Source organism: Giraffa tippelskirchi, chromosome 6 (genome assembly GCF_054371585.1).
Source record: "Giraffa tippelskirchi isolate mGirTip1 chromosome 6, T2T-mGirTip1v1.2.pri, whole genome shotgun sequence".
Taxonomy (NCBI): domain Eukaryota; kingdom Metazoa; phylum Chordata; class Mammalia; order Artiodactyla; family Giraffidae; genus Giraffa; species Giraffa tippelskirchi.
In genome coordinates, this window is record NC_137280.1 from 94400199 (window position 1) to 94424499 (window position 24301).

General features: G+C 45.1%; 1 protein-coding gene across 2 annotated transcripts in view; it reads left to right on the top strand.

The window, feature by feature from the left end:
- Nucleotides 1-24301, top strand: part of ACER1 (alkaline ceramidase 1) — a 42933-nt gene that overhangs the window by 1506 nt on the left and 17126 nt on the right. Inside the window, exon 1 of one of the 2 annotated variants that reach the window (XM_081499381.1) lies at nucleotides 18754-18877. The exons of the other annotated variant lie outside the window; for it this stretch is intronic. Coding sequence (XP_081355507.1) covers nucleotides 18785-18877 — 93 coding nt within the window. The 5' untranslated portion in view covers nucleotides 18754-18784. Of the gene's footprint in view, nucleotides 1-18753; nucleotides 18878-24301 lie in introns of those variants that run through there. 2 annotated transcript variants of the gene reach the window in all.

Sequence of the window (24301 nt, forward strand, 5' to 3'; positions counted from 1 at the left end):
CAGACATGATGCAGAATGAGAGGAGAATAAAGTTTATTAGAGTGGGAGACGCTGTTAGAACGGTGGGCCAGCTCAAGGGAGAACCAACGTTGAATAGGGGTCCTTAGTCCACTTTTATACCCAGGGTACAAGGAGTGGGCTAGGGGTCTTGCGGGTCGTTTGTTGATTGGATGACGCACGTATACTGGGTGGGGGAAGAGCAAGGCAAATACCTTCTCCCTGTGTGGGGTAGGAGGGGAGACAGGTTATACTGCTCCGGAGGACTTGAAATCTGTTAATAGTTACAACATGGGGGAAAGAAGGATGATAAGGGTCTGGTTTTTCCATTCCTGCATTCCAGAACCCTCCTTGGTTTTATCTGTTCTTTAGTCCTTGGGTCACCACATCAATTACTCAGCTAGTTTGTGTGTCCCTGAGCCTTAATTTCCTCTCGATAGAATGGACATAATAGTAATAAACTACATCCTGGGGTCATGATCAGGTCCTCAGAATTGGACCTGGAATGTAGCAAGTACTCGATTTGTATTAGCTATTGATGTGTATTTGCTGGGAGAGATTTCTCTCTCTCTCTCTCTCTCTCTATATATATATTTACTATTTATATATTATATGTATTATTCTACATATATTTAATTTTATTTATTTATTTTAAATTGGAGGATAGTTGCTTTACAATATTGTGTTGGTTTCTGCCATATATCAACATGAATCAGCCATAGGTATACATATGTCCCCTCCCTCTTGAACCTTCCTCTCACCCCTCTAGTTTGTCACAGCGCACCGGATTTGAGCTCCTTGTGTCACACAGCACATTTCCACTGGCTGTCTAATTTTACATATGGTAATTGATGTGTATTAATTATTGTGTTAGATCTGCAACCATGGGCATCCAATAAGCCCTCCCAAATGAGGGTTCATTTGGTATGGGTTTTGATGCATAGGTAGGAGGAGTTCACAGGCAGACCCTTCGTAATTGCTGGACTCTCAACTCGAAGCTAGGTGTCCTAGATAAGCGTAGTTTTGTGCCCAGTCTGATGAGATAGAGAAGGACACAGACACTTTTCACCTTATGGAATCAGGGGCAGGGAAGAGGAAAGAATATGGAAGTGGAAGAGTATAGAAGAGAACTTGGAGGCACCTGAGCTTCCCTGGTGGCTCAGCTGGTAAAGAGTCCACTTGGAATGCGGGAAACCTGGGTTTGGTCCCTGGGTTGGGAAGATCCCCTGGAGAAGGGAATGGCTACCGACTCCAGTATTCTGGTCTGGAGAATTCCATGGACTGTATAGTCCATGGGGTTTCAAAGAGTCGGACACGACTGAGCGACTTTCACTCACTCACTGGAGGCACCCTGGTGCCAGCAGTGGTGTTTCCACCTCAGTGACTGAAGAAGTGGGTGAGCAGCATTGGCCCTTCCAGTTTCTGCTATGAGTCAGGTGGGTGACCCTGCCCAGCCGGTTTCCCTGAGGCCGGAGCTCCCACCCTGCCTCTGGGGAGAAAGGCTGTCCCATCAGTTGCCACCACCCCCGCAGTGCCCCGCTCGAGCACTGCCCCACACTCCTGCCCTCACTGCCTGTGTTATACCTGCTCTATCTAGGCACAGTTCAGCTATTTTGCATCCTTGCATCCTCCTGCATCCTTGTCACTACCCTCAATAACACCCTTGTCGGTGTTGCAGCTTCTTCCCTTCTCTGGACTCCCTGCTGTTATTTCATTCAGCAGCCTGAGTGATCCTTGTAAAGGCTTTTTTTGTGGGGGAGAAGGCAGCCACTGGGCCTCATGGCTTGTGGGATCTTAGTTCCCTGACCAGGGATTGAATCTGGGCAAATCCTAACCACTAGACTATCAGGATACTCCCCAGAAGCTAAACCATATACCTCCCTTACCTAAAATCCTCCCCTTGGCTTCCCATCACCCCTGCTGACCTCAATCCTCCTCTCCTTCCACCCCTTCTTCTCCACTTGGCTTAGGGGCCATGCTGGCCAGCTTTCTGCTCCCCAGACATGCCAAGTGCCTTCCAGCCACTTGGCCTCTGTTTGTGTCCTCTGCCTAAATCTCGTTCAACACAAAAATCTCTGTTCAAATGCCACCTCCTTAGGACTTCCCTGGTAGTCCAGTGGTTAAGACTCTGCTCCCAAAGAAGAGGGCCAGGGTTTAATCCCTGGTCAGGGACCTAGATCCCACATCCTGCAACTAAGAGTTTTCATGCAGCAACTAAAGATCCCGTATGCCACAACCAAGACCTGGAACAGCCAAATAAATAAATATTAAAAAAACAAAACCAAAAAACCATTACCTCCTTAGAGAAGCCTTGTGAAATACTCATTTGTTTTTCGAGCAACCCCTTATGATATATTCTATTCTATCCTCTTCTATTCCACTTCATTTAAACTGGGGTTTTCCAACTTCAGGACTATTAACATTCTGGGTTGGATGATTCTTTGTTGGGGAGGGGGGTGCCGTCATGGCCACTGTAGGGTGTAGAGCAGCATCCTTGGCCCCCACCCACTAGATACCAGTAACCCCCTCCCCATCATAACAACCCAAACTGTCTCCAAGTTACCAGGTGCCAAAGTGCCCCCTGCCCAGGATAGAGCTGCTTCTGGTTGAAAGTCACCAATCTAAATTAAAGTCGGCAGTGACCTGAAATGAAAAAAGAAACCAACTTTTGAACAGTACCTGGCACATTATAGGCACTCACATATTTATGAGTATCTTGTTTTTCCAGACTTTGCTCTGAATATTCCCAATGAATGAATGAATTGGGAGGAAAAATCAGTTTGAACACTTGGCTGTAAATCAGTCTATCCTACCGGTTTTTGGGCTTCCCAAGTGGCACTAGTGGTAAAGAGTCCTCCTGCCAGTGCAGGAGCTGTAAGAGACATGGGTTCAGTCCCTAGGTCAGGAAGATCCCCTGGAAGAGGAAATGGCAATTCACTCCAATATTCTGGCCTGGGAACTCTCATGGACAGAGGAGCCTGGTGGGCTACAGGCTATGGGGTCACAAAGAGTTGGACACGACTGAGCATCTGAGAACCAGTTTTCAGTCCAGGGTCCAAGAGAAACTCTCATCACTGTTTCCTTTTCTCAGATGAATGCAAAACAGGCCTGTTGAATTGATAGGGATTGAAAATTAAAAAAAAACAAAACAAAACAGAAACCCTGAGGGCTGAATAGGCTGTGAGTAAATGGATTCCCCCAGGTAAAGGCTCACAAGGGTATTACTACTCGAATTGAAATTGACACCAAATTTCAAATTCTCACAATCTACTTCTAGTGACTCATTTTTAGGAAATGGTCCAAGGCAAGATTTAGCCACAGGGCTGTTTATGACAGAACAGATCTTCCTTGACTAATGATGAGGTTACATCTGATACACCCATCATACATACACCCAACATATCATAAGTTGAAAATGCATTATGGGAAATTCCCTGGTGGTCCAGTGGTTAGGACTCCAAGTTTTTACTCCTGGGGCCCAGGTTCTATCACTGGTTGGGAAATGAAAATCCCACAAGCCATGAGGTGAGGCCAAAGAGGCCAAAGAATAATAATGATAATAATAAAACACAAATGCTCAACTAATTGAAGAATTCACATCCAAGATGGCTCACTCACATAGCTAGCAAGTTGGATGCCAGACAAGTTGGATAGTTGACTACTGCTGGGAGGCTTCAGTTCTTTCCCAAATAGACCTTTTGATTAATTGAATGTCCTCACAACATGGCAGCCGGCTTCTCCCTAGAATAAGTGATCCAAGAGAGCACGGTGGAAGCTGTAATATGTTATATAGCTCAGCTTTGAAACTCACACATGGTTACTTCTAGTGGTCACACAGGCTAACCATGATTCAGTGTGGGGCTAGGGACTATGCTGGGGGTGACTACCAGGAGGTGGGTATCATTGGAGGTCATCTCGGAGAGTGGTCACCACACCCTTGCATCCCAGGGGCCATGTGATGTGTTCATTCACCAAAGGACCCTGCAAGGAGATGCTGCGTGACCCTTACAAGTCCAGGAGCTTGAGAAGCAGGCATGACTTCTCCCCTCTCTTTTGACTTCCATCAGCTCTCGCAGCTAAATGCAGTGGCCTGATAAACAAGGTGGTACCCTAGGAGGAGCCTGGGAGGGGAACAACCTGCCAATCAGGAGCACACTTTAAAAAAGTTATTTATTAGGCTGCACACAGGATCTCTCTCTCTCTTTTTTTTAAGCACATGGGATCTTTAGTTGTGGCATGTGAACTTTGAGTTGCGATATGCAGGAGCTAGTTCCCTGAGCAGGGATTGAACCCGAGCTCCCTGCTTTGGGAGCTTGGAGTCTTAGCCACGGGACCACCGGAGAAGTCCCAGTAACACACATTTTGGATTTTTTTCTTTCTTCTTACATTTTGGACTTTAGATGGCTAAGCAACAAATTTCCTGAATAAATCAATCAAATATTGTAAAGCAATTATTCTCCAATTAAAAATACATTTAAAAATCATACCCCCCAAAAAAGAAATTAAGAAATGAACAAACAAGCTTCCATCATATCTGAGTCATTAAACATTTTGGGTTGTTTGTTGCAGCATCTAGTATTACCTAATTAATTCAGGAGTGGATTGAATTTGGTGAGGGAGGGGGAGGGATGCTTCAAACCTGCCTGGCTGGAGTTATTGGGGGCATGGAGGTGATTTTTACTGAGATGGGGATGTCAGTTTGGGGTAAGATTAGGGCAGAGTCTCTCAACTTTGACACTTCTGACATTTGGGGTTGAATTAGTCAGCCTTTTGGCTAAGATCAAGTGTACTATGGGGACTTCCCAGGTGGCACAGTGGTAAAGAATCTGCCTGCCAGTGCAGGAAATATAAGACACACGGGTTTGATCCCTGGGTCGGGAAGATCCCCTGGAGGAGGAGCCTGATGGGCTACAGTCCATAGGGTCACAAAGAGTGGGACATGACTGAGTGACTGAGCACACAGCACAGGGGTCCCCAATCTCCAGGGCACAGACTGGTACCTCCTGTCAGATCAGCGGAAGCATTAGATTAGCAATAAAGTGCACAATAAATGTAATGCACTTGAGTCATTCTGAAATCATCCCTCCCCCTCTTCTGCCACCCCCCACCCCCAACCTGGCCCATGGGAAAATTGTCTTCCATGAAACCCATCCCTGGTGCCAAAAATGTTGGGAACCGCCAGCCTGAAGTTCTTTGTTGTGAGGGTTCATCCTGCACACCTAGCCTCCATTCACTAGGGGTCAGTAGCGTCCTCCCAGTCATGTCCACCAAGAAGGTCTCTAGACATTGTGCAATGGCCCCTGCTCAGAACCACTGGGTTGGGATCTGGGGAGCTAGGGCAGCCTGTCGATACTGGAGTGGAGACTTTCAGGAAGCGGATGGTCTGTAATTCTGGCACTCAGACAGCGTGGGAGAGGGTGAGCTCTCCCCTCCCCACCCTGTCCCAGGAACAATGCATTGAAGTGAGAGGAGGGAGCCAGGACTGGGATGGGGGAGTCACAGGCCCAAGGAAGAGAATGGTCCAGTAGAAGAACGAATGTGGCAGGTGGACAGGCTGTTGAGATCAGCCATCAGTTTCAGAAGCATCAGATGCTTTGGGGAGCCATTGAGCTGGGGGAGGGGGATTGTGGGGGTGGGGTGGGGTGAAGGGGAATGTTAGTCACTCAGTCATGTCCGACTCTTTGCAACCTCATGAACTGTAGCCCACCAGGCTCTTCTGCCCATGGAATTCTCCAGGCAAGAATACTGGAGCAGGTTGTCATTCCTTCTCCAGGGGATCATCCCACTCCAGGGATTGATCCTGGGTCTCCTGCAATTGAGCGGAGAAGGGGCATTTAAATAGGTTGTCAGCAATGACAAAGATAGTGTTCATTCACTTTTTTTTTACCCCCCTTTTTGGCCTCACTGCATAGCAGGTGAGATCCTAGTTCCCCAACTAGGAATCGAACCTGGGCCCCCTGCAGTGGGAGCTGAGTCTTAACCACTGAACCACCAGGGAAGTCTCTGTGTATTCACTTTTATTGACATGGGAAGAGTCCCATGGTGTAATTTTTTTAAAATATTTCATTTATTTATTTTTGGCTGTGCTGGGTCTTTGGTGCTGCATATGGGCTTTCTCTAGTTGCATCAGGTAGGGGCTACTTTCTAGTTGGGATAGGCAGTCTTCTCACTGAGCTGGCTTCTCTTGCTGCAGAGCACAGGTTCTAGAGTGCAGGCTTCAGTAGTTATGGTGCATGGGCTTGGTTGCTCTGCAGCATGTGGGATCTTCCCAGACCAGGGATCGAATTGTGTCTCCAGCATTGGCAGGCAGATTCTTAACCACTGGACCACCAGAGAAGCCCCCCATGGTGTAATTTTAAAAGTTATTGGAGTATCTGAAAATTCCAGTAGTTAGGACTTTAAGCTTCTACTGCAGAGGGCATGGGTTTGATCCCTGGTTGGGAAACTAAGACCCCATATGCCTGTGCTGTTTTCTATTTCTGTAAGTCTATTTATGTTTTGTAAATAAGTTCATTTATATATATATATATATTTTTAGATTCCACATGTAAGTGGTATTATATGGTACTTGTCTTTATCTGTTTGGCTTACTTCACTTAGTATGATAATCTCTAATTCCATCCATGTTGCTACACATGGGGTTATTTCATTATTTTTTATGGCTGAGTACTATTCCATTATATATATATACCACATCTTCTTTATCCATTCATTTGTTATGGGCACTTAAGTTGCTTCCATGTCTTGGCTGTTGTAAATAGTGCTGCTGTGAACATTGAGGCACATGTATCTTTTCAAATAATTTAAGTTTTTCTAGATGGCTTCAATTTTTAAATTGGAAAGTATTCGGTTATTATTATTTTTGGCCTGTGACATGTGGGATCTTATTTCCCCAGGTTCAGTGATAATTATTAACAGTTAAGGGGTGGTGGAGTAGGGGAGAGAGTCCTGGGTTCAGTCTCTACCCCACTATTTATTTCCTGAGACCTTGGATGAGGACGTGAAAGTTTTGTAAGTGCATTTTCCTCACCTGACAAATGGGGAGAATCTTCTTCTGGGCAAGTAATTAGGTATTAATGCTTCATAAAAGTCTCTCTGTTACTTCAGTGCCTACACACACACACACACACACACACACACACACACACACACACCCTCAAGAAATGCAATCCATCTGGTAGACCAAGCCTATAAATTTCAATATTCATGAAAAGAACACAACAAAAAGTGATGAGAAACCATGAGATTTTCTAAACTTAAGTCATTCAAATGTGTGCCAGCTATACAATCATGAATAATTTTACTGTAAATCCCCTCATTTGAGACATTCAAATATACATTTAGTTTAAAATAGAAATTTTAAATGACTGCCATACATGGAAAAATGGAATGACATACCAGAAATAGATGGAAACTGGATTTAAAAAACTACAGTGAAAGCAAAACACTGTTGTTAAGTGGAGAGAGAGGAGCCTGTCTTCTCCATATGTTCCTGGTAAGCTGTCCTGAAAATTCACAGCGCGAATTGCCTCAAACTACCAGTGGAACTATCAGCTAAGCCCATTATACACTGACTCATTTTTTTAAAAAATATTTATTTATTTGGCTGTGCTGGGTCTTAGTTGTGGTATGCAGGATCTCTTAGCTGTGGCATGTGAACTCTTAGCTGTGGCATGTGGGATCTAGTTCCCTGACCAGGGATCAAACTCAGACCCCCTGCATTGGGAGTATGGGAATGCAGGGTCTTAGCCATTCGACCACCAGGGAAGTCCCACCTGACCCATTTCTGCTATGAACCCAGGACTCCATCACCCAAAGACCACAACCCTGTACACCCCTATTTTTTTAACCTTCTTTCTTCCTTGTTCAACTTGGTTTAATATCAACTCTATTGACATGTAATGTCCAGTTAATAAAATGTATCCATTTTAAGGCTTTGTGCTTAGTTGTCTCTGACTCTGAGACCCCATGAACTGTAGCCCACCAGGCTCCTCTGTCCATGGAATTTTTTTCCAGGCATGAACACTGGAGCGTGTTGCCATTTCCTCCTCCAGGGGATTTTCACCACCCAGGGCTCGAACCAGCGTCTCCTGAGTCTCCTGCATCTCAGGTGATTCTTTACCGCTGAGCTATCAGGGAGGCCCCAGTTGGCTCAGTGGTAAAGAATCTGCCTGCCAATGCAGGAGATGCAAGAGACATGGGTTAGATCCCTGGGATGGAAAGATCCCCTGGAATAGGAAATGGCAACATGGTCCAGTATCTTGCCTGGGAAAAAATCCCATGGATGGAGGAGCCTGGCCAGCTACAGTCCATGGAGTCGCAGAGAATCAGACACGACTGAGCACACTTTAAGTATACAGTTTGATGAGTTTTGACAAACCCACAGTGTCTCCACTTTCCCAGTCAACACGGAGAACCTTTCCATCACCCAAGAAAGATTGCCCTGGGTCCCTTTGCAGTAACCCTATCCCATCCTCAACTACAAATGACCATTTATCCGATTTTCTGTCACTCAAGATTAGCTTCCCCTTTATTAGAATTTCATGTAGATGGAACTATATAGTAAGCAGTCTTTTGTGACTGGCTTCTTTCATTAATGTAGTGTTTTCGAGAGTGACTGGTACCGCTGTGTATATTCATTGATTCATTTGTTCCTTTCAAGGCTGAATAATATTCCATTGTATGGATGTACCACGCTGATCTGTTAATCCCAACCTCCTAATGTATCCCTCTCCCAGCTGCCCCCCCACCCCTGCTTTCCCATAGTTTTTTTCTATTTCGGTAAGTCTATTTTTGTTTTGTAATTAAGTTAATTTTGTATCGTTTTTTTTTTAGATTCCACATATAAGTGATATCGTAGGCTGTTTGTCTTTGATCATCTCTAGTTCCATCCATGTTGCGGCAGCAGGTCGCAATATTTCCACTCCTTCCCTTTTTAGTGTCTCTTGAACCCATTCTAACTGGACTTTCCCCCCACAACTCCACTGAGACACAAATGGGTGAGGTCACCGGTGACTTTCAAATGGCCAGATCTGATGGTCATTTTCTTTTGACGGGTCTCAGTTGTGGTCCCTGGGATCTTCATTGACATTTGGAACCTTTCGTTGTGGTGTACGGACTCTCTAGTTCTGGTACGACGGCTCAGTTGCCCTGAGGCTTGTGAGATCTCTGTTCTCCAACCAGAGATTGAACCCAGGCCTTCAGCAGTGGAAGAGCGGAGTCCTAACCACTGGACAGCCAAGGAATGCCCCTAATTTGTCAACTTAAAATACTTTTCATGTTGAAACATTTCTATTGCAACAGAAAAGTTGCAAGACAAGTGCTATGAACTGCCATGTATCTTTTACCCACACTTACCAATCACTAATATTTTGTCATATCACCTGCCAGTGTCCAACTCTGTGTGACCTCATGGACTGCAGCCTGTCAGGCTCCTTTGTCCATGGGAATTCTCCAGGCAAGAGTACTAGGGTGGGTTGCTGTGCCTTCTTCCCTTTGTGACCCAGGGATTGAACCCACGTCTCATGTCTCCTGCATTGGCATGCGGGTTCTTTACCACTAATGTCACCTAGGAAGCCCAGAATACCTCTTAGGTAACTGTGATTCATTTATCAAATTCCTAAAATTTCTACCTGTTTAATACTATTATCTAATAAACAGTCCATATTCAAAGACCTGGGAAAGCTGGGAAAGATTGAGGGCAGGAGGAGAAGAGGGTGACAGAGGATGAGACGGTTGGATGGCATCACTGACTCCATGGACGTGAGTTTGAGCAAACTCCAGGAGATGGGGAATGATAGGGAAGCCTGGCGGGCTACAGTCCGTGGGGTTGCAAAGAGTCAGACATGACAGAGTCACTGAACAACAACAATTTAAAGTTCACCAATTGCCCAATCATGTCTTTCAGCGCCTTGGATATTTTCAGATTTAAAATTTTTGCCCTTCTGTGCCTGTAACCATGATTTACTTAAGCATTATCTTTAAATTAAACTCACTTTTCTAAAACATGACCCCATACATTTATTTCAGGAAGCAATTGTACATTGCACCCCTAAATGGAAAGCCAGAAAAGCAAGCAAGTAGAAAGCAACTCTAGGACTTCCCTGGTGGTCCTGTAGTTAAGAATCTACCTGCCGTTACTATATCCTTCTACTTCTCTGTATATTCATTCTATTCATTTTTGAGTGTTTGATATTGGAACTCCAACCAAAAATCTTAATTTATCTACTTAAAAAAATTGTAAGATATAGTGGAACTATATGTAACCTTGTTCTGTATTTTCCAAGTCTCCTGTAAATGTGTTATTGTACTTTCATAATTAAAAAAAAAAAAAAGAATCCACCTGCCACTGCAGGAGTTCCATCCCTGGTCTGGGAAGATTCCACAAACCATGGGGCAACTAAGTCCATGTGCCACAAGTACTGAGCCCAACAAGAGAAACCACCACAATGAGAAGCCTATGCACCACAACTAGAGTGTACCCCCACTTTCCGCAACTAGAGAAAGCCCATGCGGCAACGAAGACCCAGCACAGCCAAGAATAAATAAATAAAGAAAAGAAAAGAAAACAACTTTAAAAGCTTATACTGGTGTATATGCACGTATACACAGACATACACACACAAGCACATACACACAAATATACACAGACACACAGACACACACACACACAAATACCTCAAGAAAGAGAAGTTAAAGGTCAAAATGCTAATAATACTGAGAGTATATCTGGGTGGAAGATTCCCCATATTTTCTTCTATTTTTAAATTTTTAATAGGAAGTGGCTTTTCTTTTAAAAACCTGTACTGTTGAAATCTGTCTTAGCAATTTAAAATGCACCAATTTCCACTAGTTATTAGAGAAATGCAAGTCAAAACTGCAATATCACCTCACACCAACCAGAATGGCTATCATCAAAAAATTCACAAACAGTAAATGCCAGAGAGGGTATAGAGAAAAGGGCAACCTCCTGCACTGTTGGTGGGAATGCAAGTCAAAACTGCAATATCACCTCACACCAACCAGAATGGCTATCATCAAAAAATTCACAAACAGTAAATGCCAGAGAGGGTATAGAGAAAAGGGCAACCTCCTGCACTGTTGGTGGGAATGTAAATAGGTGCAGCCACTAGAGAACAATATGACACTTCTCAAAAAACTAAAAATAGAGCTGCCACATTCCCACTCCTGGTAATATATTTGGAGAGAACTATAATTTGAAAGGTACATGCACTGTAATGTTCACTGCAGCACTGTTTACAATAGCCGGGACATGGAAGCAACCTAAATGTCCATCTATAGACAAATACATAAAGAAGATGTGGTACCTACAGTGGAATATTACTCAGCCATTAAAAAGAATGAAATAATGCCATTTGTAGCAACATGGATGGACTTAGAGACTGTCATACTAAGTGAAGTAAGTCAGACAGAAAAGGAGAAGTATCACATGACATCCCTTATATGTGGAATCTAAAACGAAATGATACAAATGAACTTACAAAACATAAACAGACTCATAGACTTAGAGAAAGAACTTATGGTTGCGGGGGTGGTGGGGGAAGGATGGTGGGAAGGGATAGTTAGGGAGTTTGGGATGGACATGTACACACTGCTAATATTTAAAATGGATAACCAACAAGGACTTGCTGTATAGCACGGGGAACTCTGCTCAATGTTATATGGCAGCCTGGATGGGAGAGGAGCCTGAGGGAGAATGGATACATGTATATGTATGGCTGAGTCCCTTGCTGTTTCCCTGAAACTGTTACAACATTGTTAATCAGCTATACCACAATACAAAATAAAAAGTTTTTACAAAACACACAATAAAAATAAATGGGTACAGCTATTGTTTAAAATATGAAACAAAGTAACTTCCTTGTTCAGAAAATGGACACCTGAAACTTAGTTTTAGTTAAATAAAGTCATTGGTGGAAATCAGAAAAATAAAATAAACTGCCCTGATTTCAGTTTTCCTCATTGTGAGCTCTTGCTCAAGCCTTATATGTGCCTTATTTTTAAAAAGAAACTAATTATTAAATGAAGGACCTCAAAACAAAAAAAAAGCTTACACTAAGATAGGCAGGTTAATAATCTGAGTGACGGTATTGGTTTCACAAATGTGTACATATGTCAAGATAATATCCAGTTTTGTATTTTAAATGCATGCAGTTTATCATATTCAATTATACTTCAATCAAGCTGTTTTTCAAAAACTGAAGTATTGTTGATTTAAAATGTTGCATTAGCACAACGACTCAGATAAATGTGTATATAAAGAATCTGAAAAAATTCAAAATACTACAAAATATTGAGTAGAGTTCCTTGTGCTATAGAGTAGGACCTTGTGGTTTATTTATTTTCTATGTAGTAATGTGCATCTGTTAATCTCGGCCTCCTAGTTTATCCTTCCTCCCACCTTCCCCTGGAGATGGATGGTGGGGATGGTTGTCCAACATTGTGAATGTACTTAATGTCACTCAACTCTGCACTTGAAAATGGTTAAGATGGCAAGTTTTATGTTCTGTGTATTTTCCCATAGTTAAAAGTAAAACTACGTACTTCCCTGGTGGTCCAGTTGGCTGAGACTCCGAGCTCCCAATGCAGGGGGCCTGGGTTTGATCCCTGATCAGGGAGCTGGATCCCACACGCCACAAGTAAAACCCAGCACAGCCGAATAAATAAATAATTTAAAAAAGTCAAAATAAAACTTAAAATAATTATAGTGAAGAAGGCTTCAAAATATCACAGGCTGTTAATGGCATTTTAAGTGAAGAAATTAGGAACAAACGTACAATAGCACCAACATCTTTGTAAAAAATAAATAATGTGAATGATTGTTTCAGGTAAAAGTAGCCTAACAGTTAACTCTGGACTGTAAGATTATTGGCCAATTTCATTTTCTCTTGGCCACTTGTGTTTTTCTGTAACACACATCAGATCTTTGCCTGGGTGAGCAGAGATGGGGAAGAGTCATGGCTCATCGTCAGCCTTCTTGATGGACACCTCACTGGCGTCTACCTCCCGCCCTTACAAGCCCCGCAGGAGCTGACCTGAGGTGGGATGCCAGTGTCCGTCATGGACAGAGTCCCATCCGCAGCTTCATGAAGTCCCTATGATGGCGAATGAGGGATGAATGAGGTCCCCATTCCGACCCCCCACCATGATCTCAAGTCCACCCTCATCCCCAAACCTATCCCAACATTGTCCTCAAACTCACCCCCCAACACTGCCCCTGTCCTCACCTGTATTTCCATTTCCAGTGCCTTCCATCTCCAGTACTGCCTTTAGCCTTGTCTCCAATCCCAACTCAGCCTTCAGCCTCACTCCATGGTCCAGTTCCCCACCCTATATCCATTCTCACCCCCAATTCCATCCTCACATCCATCTCAACCCCAATTTAGTTCAACCCCAGGCCCCCAATCCTGAGATCCCTCTGTGGTGAGTAGATGACTTGTTGTCATTTAGTTGCTCAGTCCTGTCTGACTCTTTTGTGACCCCATGGACTGTCGCCCACCTGTAGGACTGTAGGGTCCTCTGTCTGTGGGATTTCCCAGGTAAGAATACTGGAGTGGGTTGCCATTTCTTTCTCCGGGGGTTCTTCTCAACCCAGAGATGGAACCTGAGTCTCCTGCATTGCAGGTGGATCCTTTACCCCTGAGCCACCTGGGAATTCCAAGTAGATGATTAGTTCCCTCCAAATGTCCACATCCTTGTTACTGAAACTTGGCAATATGTTACCTTCCATGGCAAAGTGTTAGTGTTAGTCACTCAGTCCTGTCTGACTCTTTCATGACCCCAAGGATTGTTGCCCACCAGCCTCCTCTGTCCATGGGATTATCCAGGCAAGAGTACTGGAGTGTGTTGCCATGCCCTCCTTCAAGGAATCTTCCCATCCCTGGAATTGAACCTGGGTCTCCTGCATTGCAGGAGATTCTTTACCTTCTGAGCCACCAAGGAAGCCCTTCCATGGCAAAGGTGTCATTGAATTAAGGATCCTGAGAGAAGATTGTCTTACATAGTGGATCCAGTCTTCACAAGGGTCTTTATAAGAAAGTCCAAATCAGAGAAAAGGGGGTAAGATGGAGTAAAATGATGACATCCAAAGAGGGGATGATGTGCTTTGAAGATGGAAGAAGGGGCCATGAGCCAGGGATGCAGGTGCCCCCTAGAAACTAGGAAAATCTAGAGTTTGGACTCTCCCGTGGAGCCTCAGGAAGGAGACAGCCCTGCCCACAGCTGGATTTTCACCCCATAAGACTCCTTTCAAATTCCTCATCTCTAGCACTGTAGGATAGTAAAGGTGTGTTGTCTCAAGCTGCCGTTTGTGCTAATTTATTGCATGCCCACGGAGATCTGTCACCTCTCCACCCAGGCTCTGGCACTTCACACACCTGCCAGCTGGCAGAAGGCGAGCACCACCCCTTCAGCACCCACACACACCTGTCTCACCATCCTGTTGCCCCAGTCCATGTGTGCAGGCAATTTCCCAAACTCCACGCTAGGCTGGGTGTAGGCATCTCTTATCACCTTGCTTCCGGCTGTTAAACCTTGACTGAGATCTAGGAGAACCAGATCCTGACAGCTATTCCTGACCCAGATTTGACTAGGGAGGGACACGGGAAGCTATCTGCTTCCAAATGGGCTTGGAGAGGCTGGGGTGATGGCGACGGTGGCGGGCTATGGCCACAGGTGAGGTTGTTGCTTATCTAGAGGAGTAGAGAGCCAAACCAAGCTTATAATCCAGGCTCTGGAAACTTTTGTCACCTCTAAATGTGACAGCTTTTCCATCCCTTCAGAGGATCCTATGGCCACAGATGAGGTTGTTGCTGATCTAGAGGAGTAGAGAGCCAAACCGAGCTTATAATCCAGGCTCTGGAAACTTTTGTCACCTCTAAATGTGACAGCTTTTCCATCCCTTCAGAGGATCTTGAAGGTGACTGTGTACCTGGCAGAGTGTGAACATGGAAGTATTTGACATCTTGTAGATGATGGTGATGATGGAGATGATGATGATAATGGTGATAATGGTGATGTGTGGAAAATTCTTAAAGAGATGGGACTATCAGACCACCTTATCTATCTCCTGAGAAACCTGTATACAGGACAAGAAGCAACAGTTAGAACTTTGCATGAAACAACTGACTGGTTCAAAATTGGGAAAGGAATATGGCAAGGCTGTATACTGTCACCCTGTTTAACTTATATGCAGAGTACATCATGTAGAATGCTGGACTAGATCACTCACAAGCTGGAAGAAATATCAACAACCTCCAATATGTAGATGATGCCACTCTAATGACAGAAAGTGAAGAGGAACTAAAGAGCCTCTTTTTTTTTTTCCTTTTTAAAATTTATTTGGCCATGCTGAGTCTTCGCTTATGTGAAGTGTGAGTGTGAAAGTCGCTCAGTTGTGTCTGATTCTTTGCGACCCCATGGACTATATAGCCTGCCAGGTTCCTCTGTCCCTGGAATTGTCCAGACAAGAATACTGGAGTGGGTAGCCGATCCCTTCTCCAGAGGATCTTCCCAACCCAGGGATCGAATCCAGGTCTCCCACATTGCAGTCGGATTCTTTACCATCTGAGCTACCAGGGAAGCCCTTGGTTGCAGCACATGGGATATAGTTCCCTGACCAGGGATTGAACCCAGGCCCCCTGCACTAAGAGAGTGGAGTCTTAACCACTGGACCACCAGGGAAGTCCCTAAAGAGCCTCTTGATGAGGGTGAAAGAGGAGAGTGAAAAAGCTGGCTTAAAACTCAGCATTCAAAACTAAGATTATGGTATCCGGTCCCATCACTTCATGGCAAATAGACAGGGAAAAAGTGGAAACAGTGACAGGTTTTATTTTCTTGGGCTCCAAAATCACTGTGGATGGTGACTGCAGCCATGAAATTAAAAGATGCTTCCTCCTTGGACAAAAAACTATGACAAACCTAGACAGCATATTAAAAAGCAGAGATGTCACTTTACTGACAAAAGTCCATATGGTCAAGACTGTGGTTTTTCCAGTAGTCATGTATAAATATGAGAGTTGCACCATAAAGAAGACTGAGCACCAAAGACTTGATGCTTTTGAACTGTGGTGCTAGAGAGGCCTCTTGAGAGTCCCTTGGAAAGCAAGGAGATCAAACCAGGCAATCTGAAAGGAAATCAACCCTGAATATTCACTGGAAGGACTGATGATGAAGCTGAAGCTCAAATCCTTTGGCCACCTGGTGCAAAGAGCTGACTCATTGACCTTGATGCTGCGAAAGATTGAAGACAAGAGGAGAAGGGGATGACAGAGGATGAGATGATTGGATGGTGTCACTGACTCAATAGACATGAATTTGAGCAAACTCTGGGAGATAGTGAAGGACAGGGAAGTCTGGCGTACTGCAGTCCATGGGGTCTCGGGGAGTCGGACACAACTGAGTGACTGAACAGCAAAAACAGGTGATGATGATGATGGTGATGGTGGTATAATAGCCTCTTTTAGTTCAGTGCCAGCTCTGGGCTGAGCCATCAGCATATATACACAACTCAATAGTTCCCAAATTTCTGACTTTACAGACGACCCTCAAGATTTTCCTATATCCACCCCCTCCCTACACTCTTATTTACTTAAGGTATTTTATCAAATAACACCCCCTTTAAAAACCTAGATCAATTACTTTAAAACTGGTATAAAATATACCTAACATGGAATGTACCATCTTAATTTTTTTAGCCACATCCTGCATCATGCAGGATCTTAGTTTCCCAACCAGGGATGGAAACTGTGCTCTCTGTATTGGGAGTGCAGACTCTTAACCACTGGACCACGAGGAAAGTCCCTGTCTTAACCATTTTTGAGCCTAGGCTCAGTGGCATTAGGTAGCTTCACATGTTGTGCAACCATCCCCACCATTCATCTCCAGAACTTTCTCATCTTCCCAAACTGAAACTCCGTGCTCATTAAATACCCACTCCCCACCCCCCTCCCCTAGCCCCTGGCCCCCACTTCCTGCCTCTATGATCTGAGGTCCTCTAGGGACCTCCTGTGAGTAGGATCAGCCAGTATTTGTCCTTTTGTGACAGGCTTCTCTCGCTGAGCATCATATCCTCAGAGTTCATCCATATTGCAGCAGGTGTCAGAATCTTCTTCTTTTTTAACATTGAATAATATCCCTTTGCTTGGATGGACCACATTTTGTTGAGCTATTCATCCACCAATGAAAACCCCAAACCAATTACTTAAAAAATTTATATTGGAATAATTGTACACTCACAAGAAGTTGCAAAAAGTGTACAGACAGATCTGTACCCTTCTATCATATTTCTTTGATTTCTCTTACCTGGGTTACATATTATATAATGATACAATTTCAAAACCAAGTAACTTATGTCAGTGTGATTTATAGACCTTATTCAGATTTCAACAGTTTGTCATTATTCAGAAACTGTCTGTGCATCTATCATATCTGTCTATGCAGTTTTTTTCACCTGTATAGATTTTTGTAACCACCTCAAGAATTATAAGGCTTCAGTCAGTTTATTTTTAAAAAGGAACTTTGTAAGAACTCTGCCATGAATGGAAAGTGGTTATGAGTAGCTAGAAGGCAAGCTTACCTTAAAATAAATAAAGTATAAGTAAATAATGTCTAGACGGTCCAGCTGGATACTGTTGCCTGCTGAAGGGCTTTTTATCAAACAAAGGGATTAAATGTTGAGGCATAAACATATATTAGCACCAACTGAGCCCCTCTTCTGTAACTATTGAAAATTGAAAAGAATAGATAGATTTCTTGCCACACAGCTAAGTGATTCTGAACACAGGTCCACCTCACCAAAAAATGTTCTCCCTAGGGAAATGCTGTATCAGCTTATTAAATCTTCACAGAAGCCCTAAGAGGGAGGTACTATTATTCTTCTCATCTTACAGGTGAGAAAACTGAGGCTCAAAGAAGTGAATTCACTTGCCCATGGTCACACAGCTTAGGAATGGGAGGAACTCAGAACTCAAACTCAAGTCTATCTGACTCTCAAACCAGAGCTTTCCCCAGCCCTGGGAAGTCAGGACTGGGAACCCCAGACCTGGAACTCCACAGTCTCTTCCCATTCATTGGAAACTCAGACCCTCCATGTATTTGCGGTCTTGTCTGCCCAAGAGAAATGGTTTCAATCCAGCCCAGCCTCCCATAGCCCAGACAGGAAGACAGGTCCTCAAAGGAGGTCCTACCTCCAAAAGCCCCCAAAGGAGCTGAGTAGAGTCCATTGGGGCAGTTATGCAGCTCTTGGTCTGGATCTGGGAGGCTGTGGTGTGTGGTTTTGGCAGTGTCTGGGTAGTAAAACCTGATGGTTAGAAGCTTGGAGTCAGGAGCCTGCCCGTGTGTACACATCTTGGTGTCCTCACCTTGCATGCTCTATGCAAAGGACTTTGCCCTCTGCCTCACTTTGCCCATCTATAAAGTGGGGATGGTGATCTAATAGCACCAGTATTTAAAATTACTCTTCCAAGGAACAGTCTTCCTAACTCCCACTCCTAGGGAGCAGGGAAGGGAGGCCCCTTTCCCACTTCCCCTTGCCCTCTCTGGATGGTGCCAGCCCCTCTGCTTATGGCCAGGGCAGCTGCCACCACCTCACAGGCAGGCTGTCCCTGGTGCAACCAGGGAGCCGTCCAGCAGGTTTTTCCTCCTCTCGACCTGCCTGCCGCAGGGCACCCCGCCATCCTCTCCCCGCCTTGGCTGGGCCTGTCCCTCTGTAGGCTCAGATGCTGCTCTCTGCCAGACGCAGCCAGCGGGCGGCAGGTGAGGTGTCGAGATGCCCAGCATCTTTGCCTACCAGAGCTCCAAGGTGGACTGGTGTGAGCCCAACTTCCAGTACTCACAGCTGGTGGCCGAATTCTACAACACGGTAAGGGGCCGGGTGGGAGGGCTGGCAGGACAGAGTCTCAGCTGAAAGGGGTTCAAGCCCCAGCTCCTCTTCCACCTTGCTGGGAAATCCTGCTGCAGTGGCCCGCCTCTCTGGGCCTCGGTTTGCTCATCTGTTAGGCAAGGCTTGCCTTGCTGGCTTTCATTCATTAGACTGTCTCTGTTTGGCATGAGCCTCGCAATAGTGACCTGAAAAAGAGCCCTCTCTGCCCTCCCAGAGTGGAGGATACAGAGGCTACTCCAGGCATTCATAACCCAGGGTGATGGTGCTGTAAAGGGAGGTGCACAGGCAGCTTCAGAGCAGCCAAGAGGTGGTTTCTGAGCCAGTGGTGGAGGGGTGGATCCGGGAGGACTTCCTGGAGCAAGTGGTTATGTCTACTTTATTCTCAGCTATACTCTTAGCCCAGGGTGACTAAATCATCTCGGTTTACTGGGACTGTCTTGGTTTCAGCACCATAAGTCTTGTGTCCCAGGAGACCCTTCAGTTTCAGTTATAACAGGATGATTGGTCATCCTTTCCCCAGCCCTTGCTATGGGGGCACAGCAAAAGAGCTCAAAAATCCTGTGTCAATGAATGTGTCAATGGCAGTGGCATTTAACTGGAGCTTGAAAGATGTGAGTGACCAAAGACACATGCTGCTATGCTATCCTGTGCGGGGTGCTGGGGACATTGCCTGGAGCCCCCAGGATGGTGGGTAATGAGGAAACATCCTTTACTCTGTGCCCTGCACATAGTACATGCTCAATAAATGATGAGCATGCAATCTTGCACGTAATGGCCTTTATTGAGCACTTACTGTGTGCCAGACATAGTCCTAAATATTTTTCCTGAAAAACCCCCATTTAACCTTCCCTGGGAATTAGGCACAACATATAAAGATCCCCCAGAGGAGGGCATGGCAACCCACTCCAGTATTTTTGCCTAAAAAAATCCCATGGACAGAAGATCCTGATGGGCTATAGTCCATGGGATTGCAAAGAGTCAGACATGACTGAAGCGACTTAGCATGCATACCTAGTATATGGAGTTAGTTAATCCTATTTTCCAGGTGATGAAACAGGCATTCAGGGAGATGGAAGGATATGCCCAGGGTCACCCTGGTACTCAGAGGTGGGATTTGAACTTGACACATCCAGGAGAGGTTTTTTTCCTTGGAGAGGGGGAAGTTCAGTGCCACGATCCCCAAGTTGCCCTGACTCTGTTACCTTTGACCTCACCGCTTTCCAGAGCTGGAACATGAGAGTTGGAGAACCAAGGCGTCCCTGAGGTTGCCCCAGCTTTTGAGGTACAGACCTTTCCTGGTCCTCAGTGGCCTTTTCTTATAAAATGGGAGGGCATGGGGAATTGACTCTGAGTTGTTATAGAAGAGACTTTCTCCTCCAACACACTTCTGAGTTCCCTAACCCCATCACTATAGCTAATAAAGCATATACTTCAGGGATCCACAAACTCCTTATATATATATATATGTGTATATATATATATATATAATTTTATGTATTTATTTTTGGCTGTGCAGGCTTTTCCTTAGTTGCGATGAGCAGGGACTACTTTCTAGTTGCAGTACTCGAGCTTCTCATTGCAGTGGCTTCTCTTGTTGTGGGGCACAGACTCCAGGGCACACAGGCTTGAGTAGTTGCAGCATGAGGGCTCAGTAGTTGCCCCAGAGCACAGACTCAGCAGTTGTGGTGCACCGGCTTAGTTGTTCTGCGACACGTGGGATCTTCCCAGATCAGGGATCCAATCCATGTCTCCTGTATTGGCAGGTGGATTCTTTACCACTGAACCATCAGGGAAGCCTCCACAAACTCTTTTTGTGAAGGCCAGATAGACAATGTTGTTTAGCTGCTAAGTCATGTCCAACTCTTTGGCGACCCCGTGGACTGTAGCCCGCCAGGCTTCTTCTGTCCATGGGATTCCCCAGGCAAGAGTACTACAGTGGGTTGCCATGCCTTCCTCTTGGGAATCTTCCTGACCCAGGGATCAAACCCAGGGATCAAATCCATGTCTTCTGCATTGGCAGGCAGATTCTTTACCATCTGAGCTACCTGGAAATCCCAAATGGACAGTAGTTTTGGGTTTTGGGAGCCACACAATCTCTTTCAAAACTACTCAATTCTGCCCTTGTAGCTAGAAATCAACCAAGATGATATGTAAATAGAAGAGCATGGCTGAATGCCAATAAAACTTAATTCATGGACACCAAAATGTGAATTTCAAGTAATTGTCACATGTCACAAGATATTGCCCTTGTTTTAATTTTTGCAACCTCTTTTTTTTTTCCTGGATGTTCCCCGACCAAGAATGGAACCCTTGCCACCTGCAATGGAATCTGAGTCCTAACCACTGGACCACCAGAGAATTCCCTTTTTGTGACCTTTTAAAATTGTAAGCATCATTCTTAGCACATGGGCCATACAAAAGACAATGGGCTGGATTTGATTCAGGGGCCTGTAGTTTGTTGCCTATTCATATAAGAAGTTTTTCTTTTTTTTAAGCCCAAATAGAAAACAATATACTTTTTTCTTTTTGCCCTCTCAAATCAGGAGTTAAAAGTGAGTGTTTTTTTTTTAATGAATGTGGGCATACTCACATTCTGTGGCATCCTGCAAGCAAGTTGACAACTTGTGTCAAGATATCAATTTACAGGGACTTCCCTGGTGGTTCGGTAACTAAGACTCTATGCTCCCAATGCAGGGGGCCCAGGTTCGATTCCTGGTCCAGGAACTAGATCCCACATGCCACAACTAAAAGGTCGAATGCTGCAACTAAGACCCGGTGCAGACAAATAAATGAATATTTAAAAATATTTTAAGACATCAATTTACAAATAAACTTGACCCTTGACCCTGCCATTGTACCTCTAGGAACTTTCACCAAAGAGATAATCCCTACGGCTGGCAAAGTTTGTGTATAATGTCATCTCTGGGACATTTGCAACAGCAATAAATAAATGAATAAAAAGGAAGCCATAGAAAATTCCTGGTAGTTTGGTGGTTAGGACTCTGCACTTTCACTGAAGAGTGAAGTGAAAGTGTTAGTGGCTCAGTTGTGTCAGACTCTTTGTGACCCCCATGGAGTGTGGCCTGCCAGGCTCCTCTGTTCACGGGATTTCCCAAGCAAGAATACTGGAGTAGGTAGCCATTGCCTTCTCCAGAGGACCTTCCTGACCCAGGGATGAAACCTGGGTCTCCTGCATTGCAGGCAGATTCTTTACCATCTGTGTCACCAGGGAAGAGGACTTGGGTTTAATCCCTGGTTGGAGAACTAAGATCCTGTAAACTGCACAGCCAAAAAGTAAAAAGGAGCCATAACATTTTCACCAATCTGTGTAGTGCTGAATACATGTCAAAATACTAGGCAGCTATTTAAAAGCATGCTTTTGATCTAGGTATGTAAATGAAAGACGATGTAGAAGAAAAAAATTCTTTTTAATATTTATTTATTTTTGGTTGCATCAGATCTTAGTTGTGCCCACAGGCTCACAGCTCAGTAGTTGTAGCACTTGATCTTAGTTGCCCTTAGTATGTGAGATCTTAGTTCCCTAACCAGGGATTGAACCTATGTCCCCTGCGTTGGAAGGTGGATTCTTAACCACTGGACCATCAGGAAAAGCCCATGAAAGAAATTTTTAAATCCGTTCACATGGATTTCATCACAACCCATTTAGGAGTCATAACTTATCATTGGAAAACAGTGCTCTCTGAAGAATCTTTTGTTTTCTTGTTGATCTGCTAGAAAGGAGCTGTGAGCCTGGAGTTGGTGGAGGCAGGGCCCAGCCCAACACAGTCAGGGTATAGAAGAAGGATGCGCTAGAGGACTCGGCTCAGGTTTCTGGAGGCCTTATGGAGGAGGGCACCTAGGAGTTGGGTTTTGAAGGAAGAATAGGAGCTCACCAAGGTAGGTAGGAGTCTGGGAAAGGGGGCAGAAGAGAAGAAAATGATGTGCTAAGTCTTGGGAGTAAAAGAGGGACAACCAGTTTGGGAAAGTGTGTCTCTGTGCCTGAAATATGGGGCTAGATAAAGATGAAGGTTTTTTAAAAAATTAATTAACAAATTTTATTTTTGGCTGTGCTGGGTCTTCGTTGCTGCTCAGGGTCTTTCTCTAGTTGCAGCAAGTGGAGGCTACTCTTTCATTGCTGTGTGCATGTGTAGGCTTCTCATCGTGGTCACTCTTCTTCTTGCTGAGCACGGGCTCTAGGGCACTCAGGCTTCAGTAGTTGTGGCCCATGGGGCTTAGTTGCTCTGTGGCATGTGGAATCTTCATGGACCAGGGATCTAACCAGTGTCCCCTGCATTGGTGGGTGGATTCTTACCCACTGAGCCACTGGGGGAATGCAAATATGAAGTTTTCAATACTAAGTTGGACTGTTTGAAATTTGTCCTGTATTCATCGATTGACTCATTATTCATTCAGCAAAAATGCTGTAAACCAACCTGTGCTGAGTGATTCCAGGTCCCAGAGAGGCTTAGGGCCCCCAGACTGTGGAGAGAGTGGTTCAGAATGAAGAATAGACTCCTCTCAACCCCATGGTTAGCTCATGACTCAGGGAGAAACAGGGCTCCAGAAGTAATGGTGGGGAACCGTGGGTTGGGGCGTGATGCCTCCGTTTGGTGGGTAGGGGAGGGAACCTCGATGCTTAAGGAATAAGTTAATGTTCTCTAAGGTGGATGGGTCAAAGGAAACAGCATATGCCAAGGTCTTGAGGTGAGAGATAAGAATTGCCTGCCTGAGGGGGAGGGACAGAAGGTGAGAAAAAGGCCTGGTGAGGTTTCCAGAGGCCAAGACAAGGCTGCCAGTCAGAAGAGGCCATGCTCCAGGGTGTGGGCACTGGGGAGCCATGGCAGACTTGGGAGCATGGGGGACTCCACAGTGTGGGGGTGGCTGGGACACCTGATTGCCTTTCACAGTCTGGCCAGGAGTCTGGAAGTGTGGTGCAGCTGGGACAGAGTGTGGTGGCGGTATGGGAGGGGTTGGGATAGGATGAGCATGGGGAGAAGTCGAGGTGCGTGGGCCACCCCAGTGGGTGCCTGTTTGCTTTGGCTTGGTGGCCTCCTTCTGGGCTGCTGTCAAGTTGGGAGACTTTCAAGTGGTGTAGGGAGATGTTTCAAGGCTCCACCCCCTCTTTAACTCCCAGAGGCAGCTGTGCTGCTGAAACTTCTTCCCTGGGATCCTGCCAAAGTTTCAGAAGCTCTGCATCCCATCCTCCCTAGAAAACTCCCTCCCGGATGCTCATATCCAGAGCAGTGGGATGGCGTGCCTGCTGTGGGGAGCTGCATGGGCAGGTGGGAATGAGTAGGGGGAGTCTGGTGGGGAGTGGGTATTGAACAGATGGGGAGATAAGAGCCAAGAGGTTGCTAGCTGCAGTGCCCACACCTCCATCAGCTTCCTCACCTCATCTTCCGA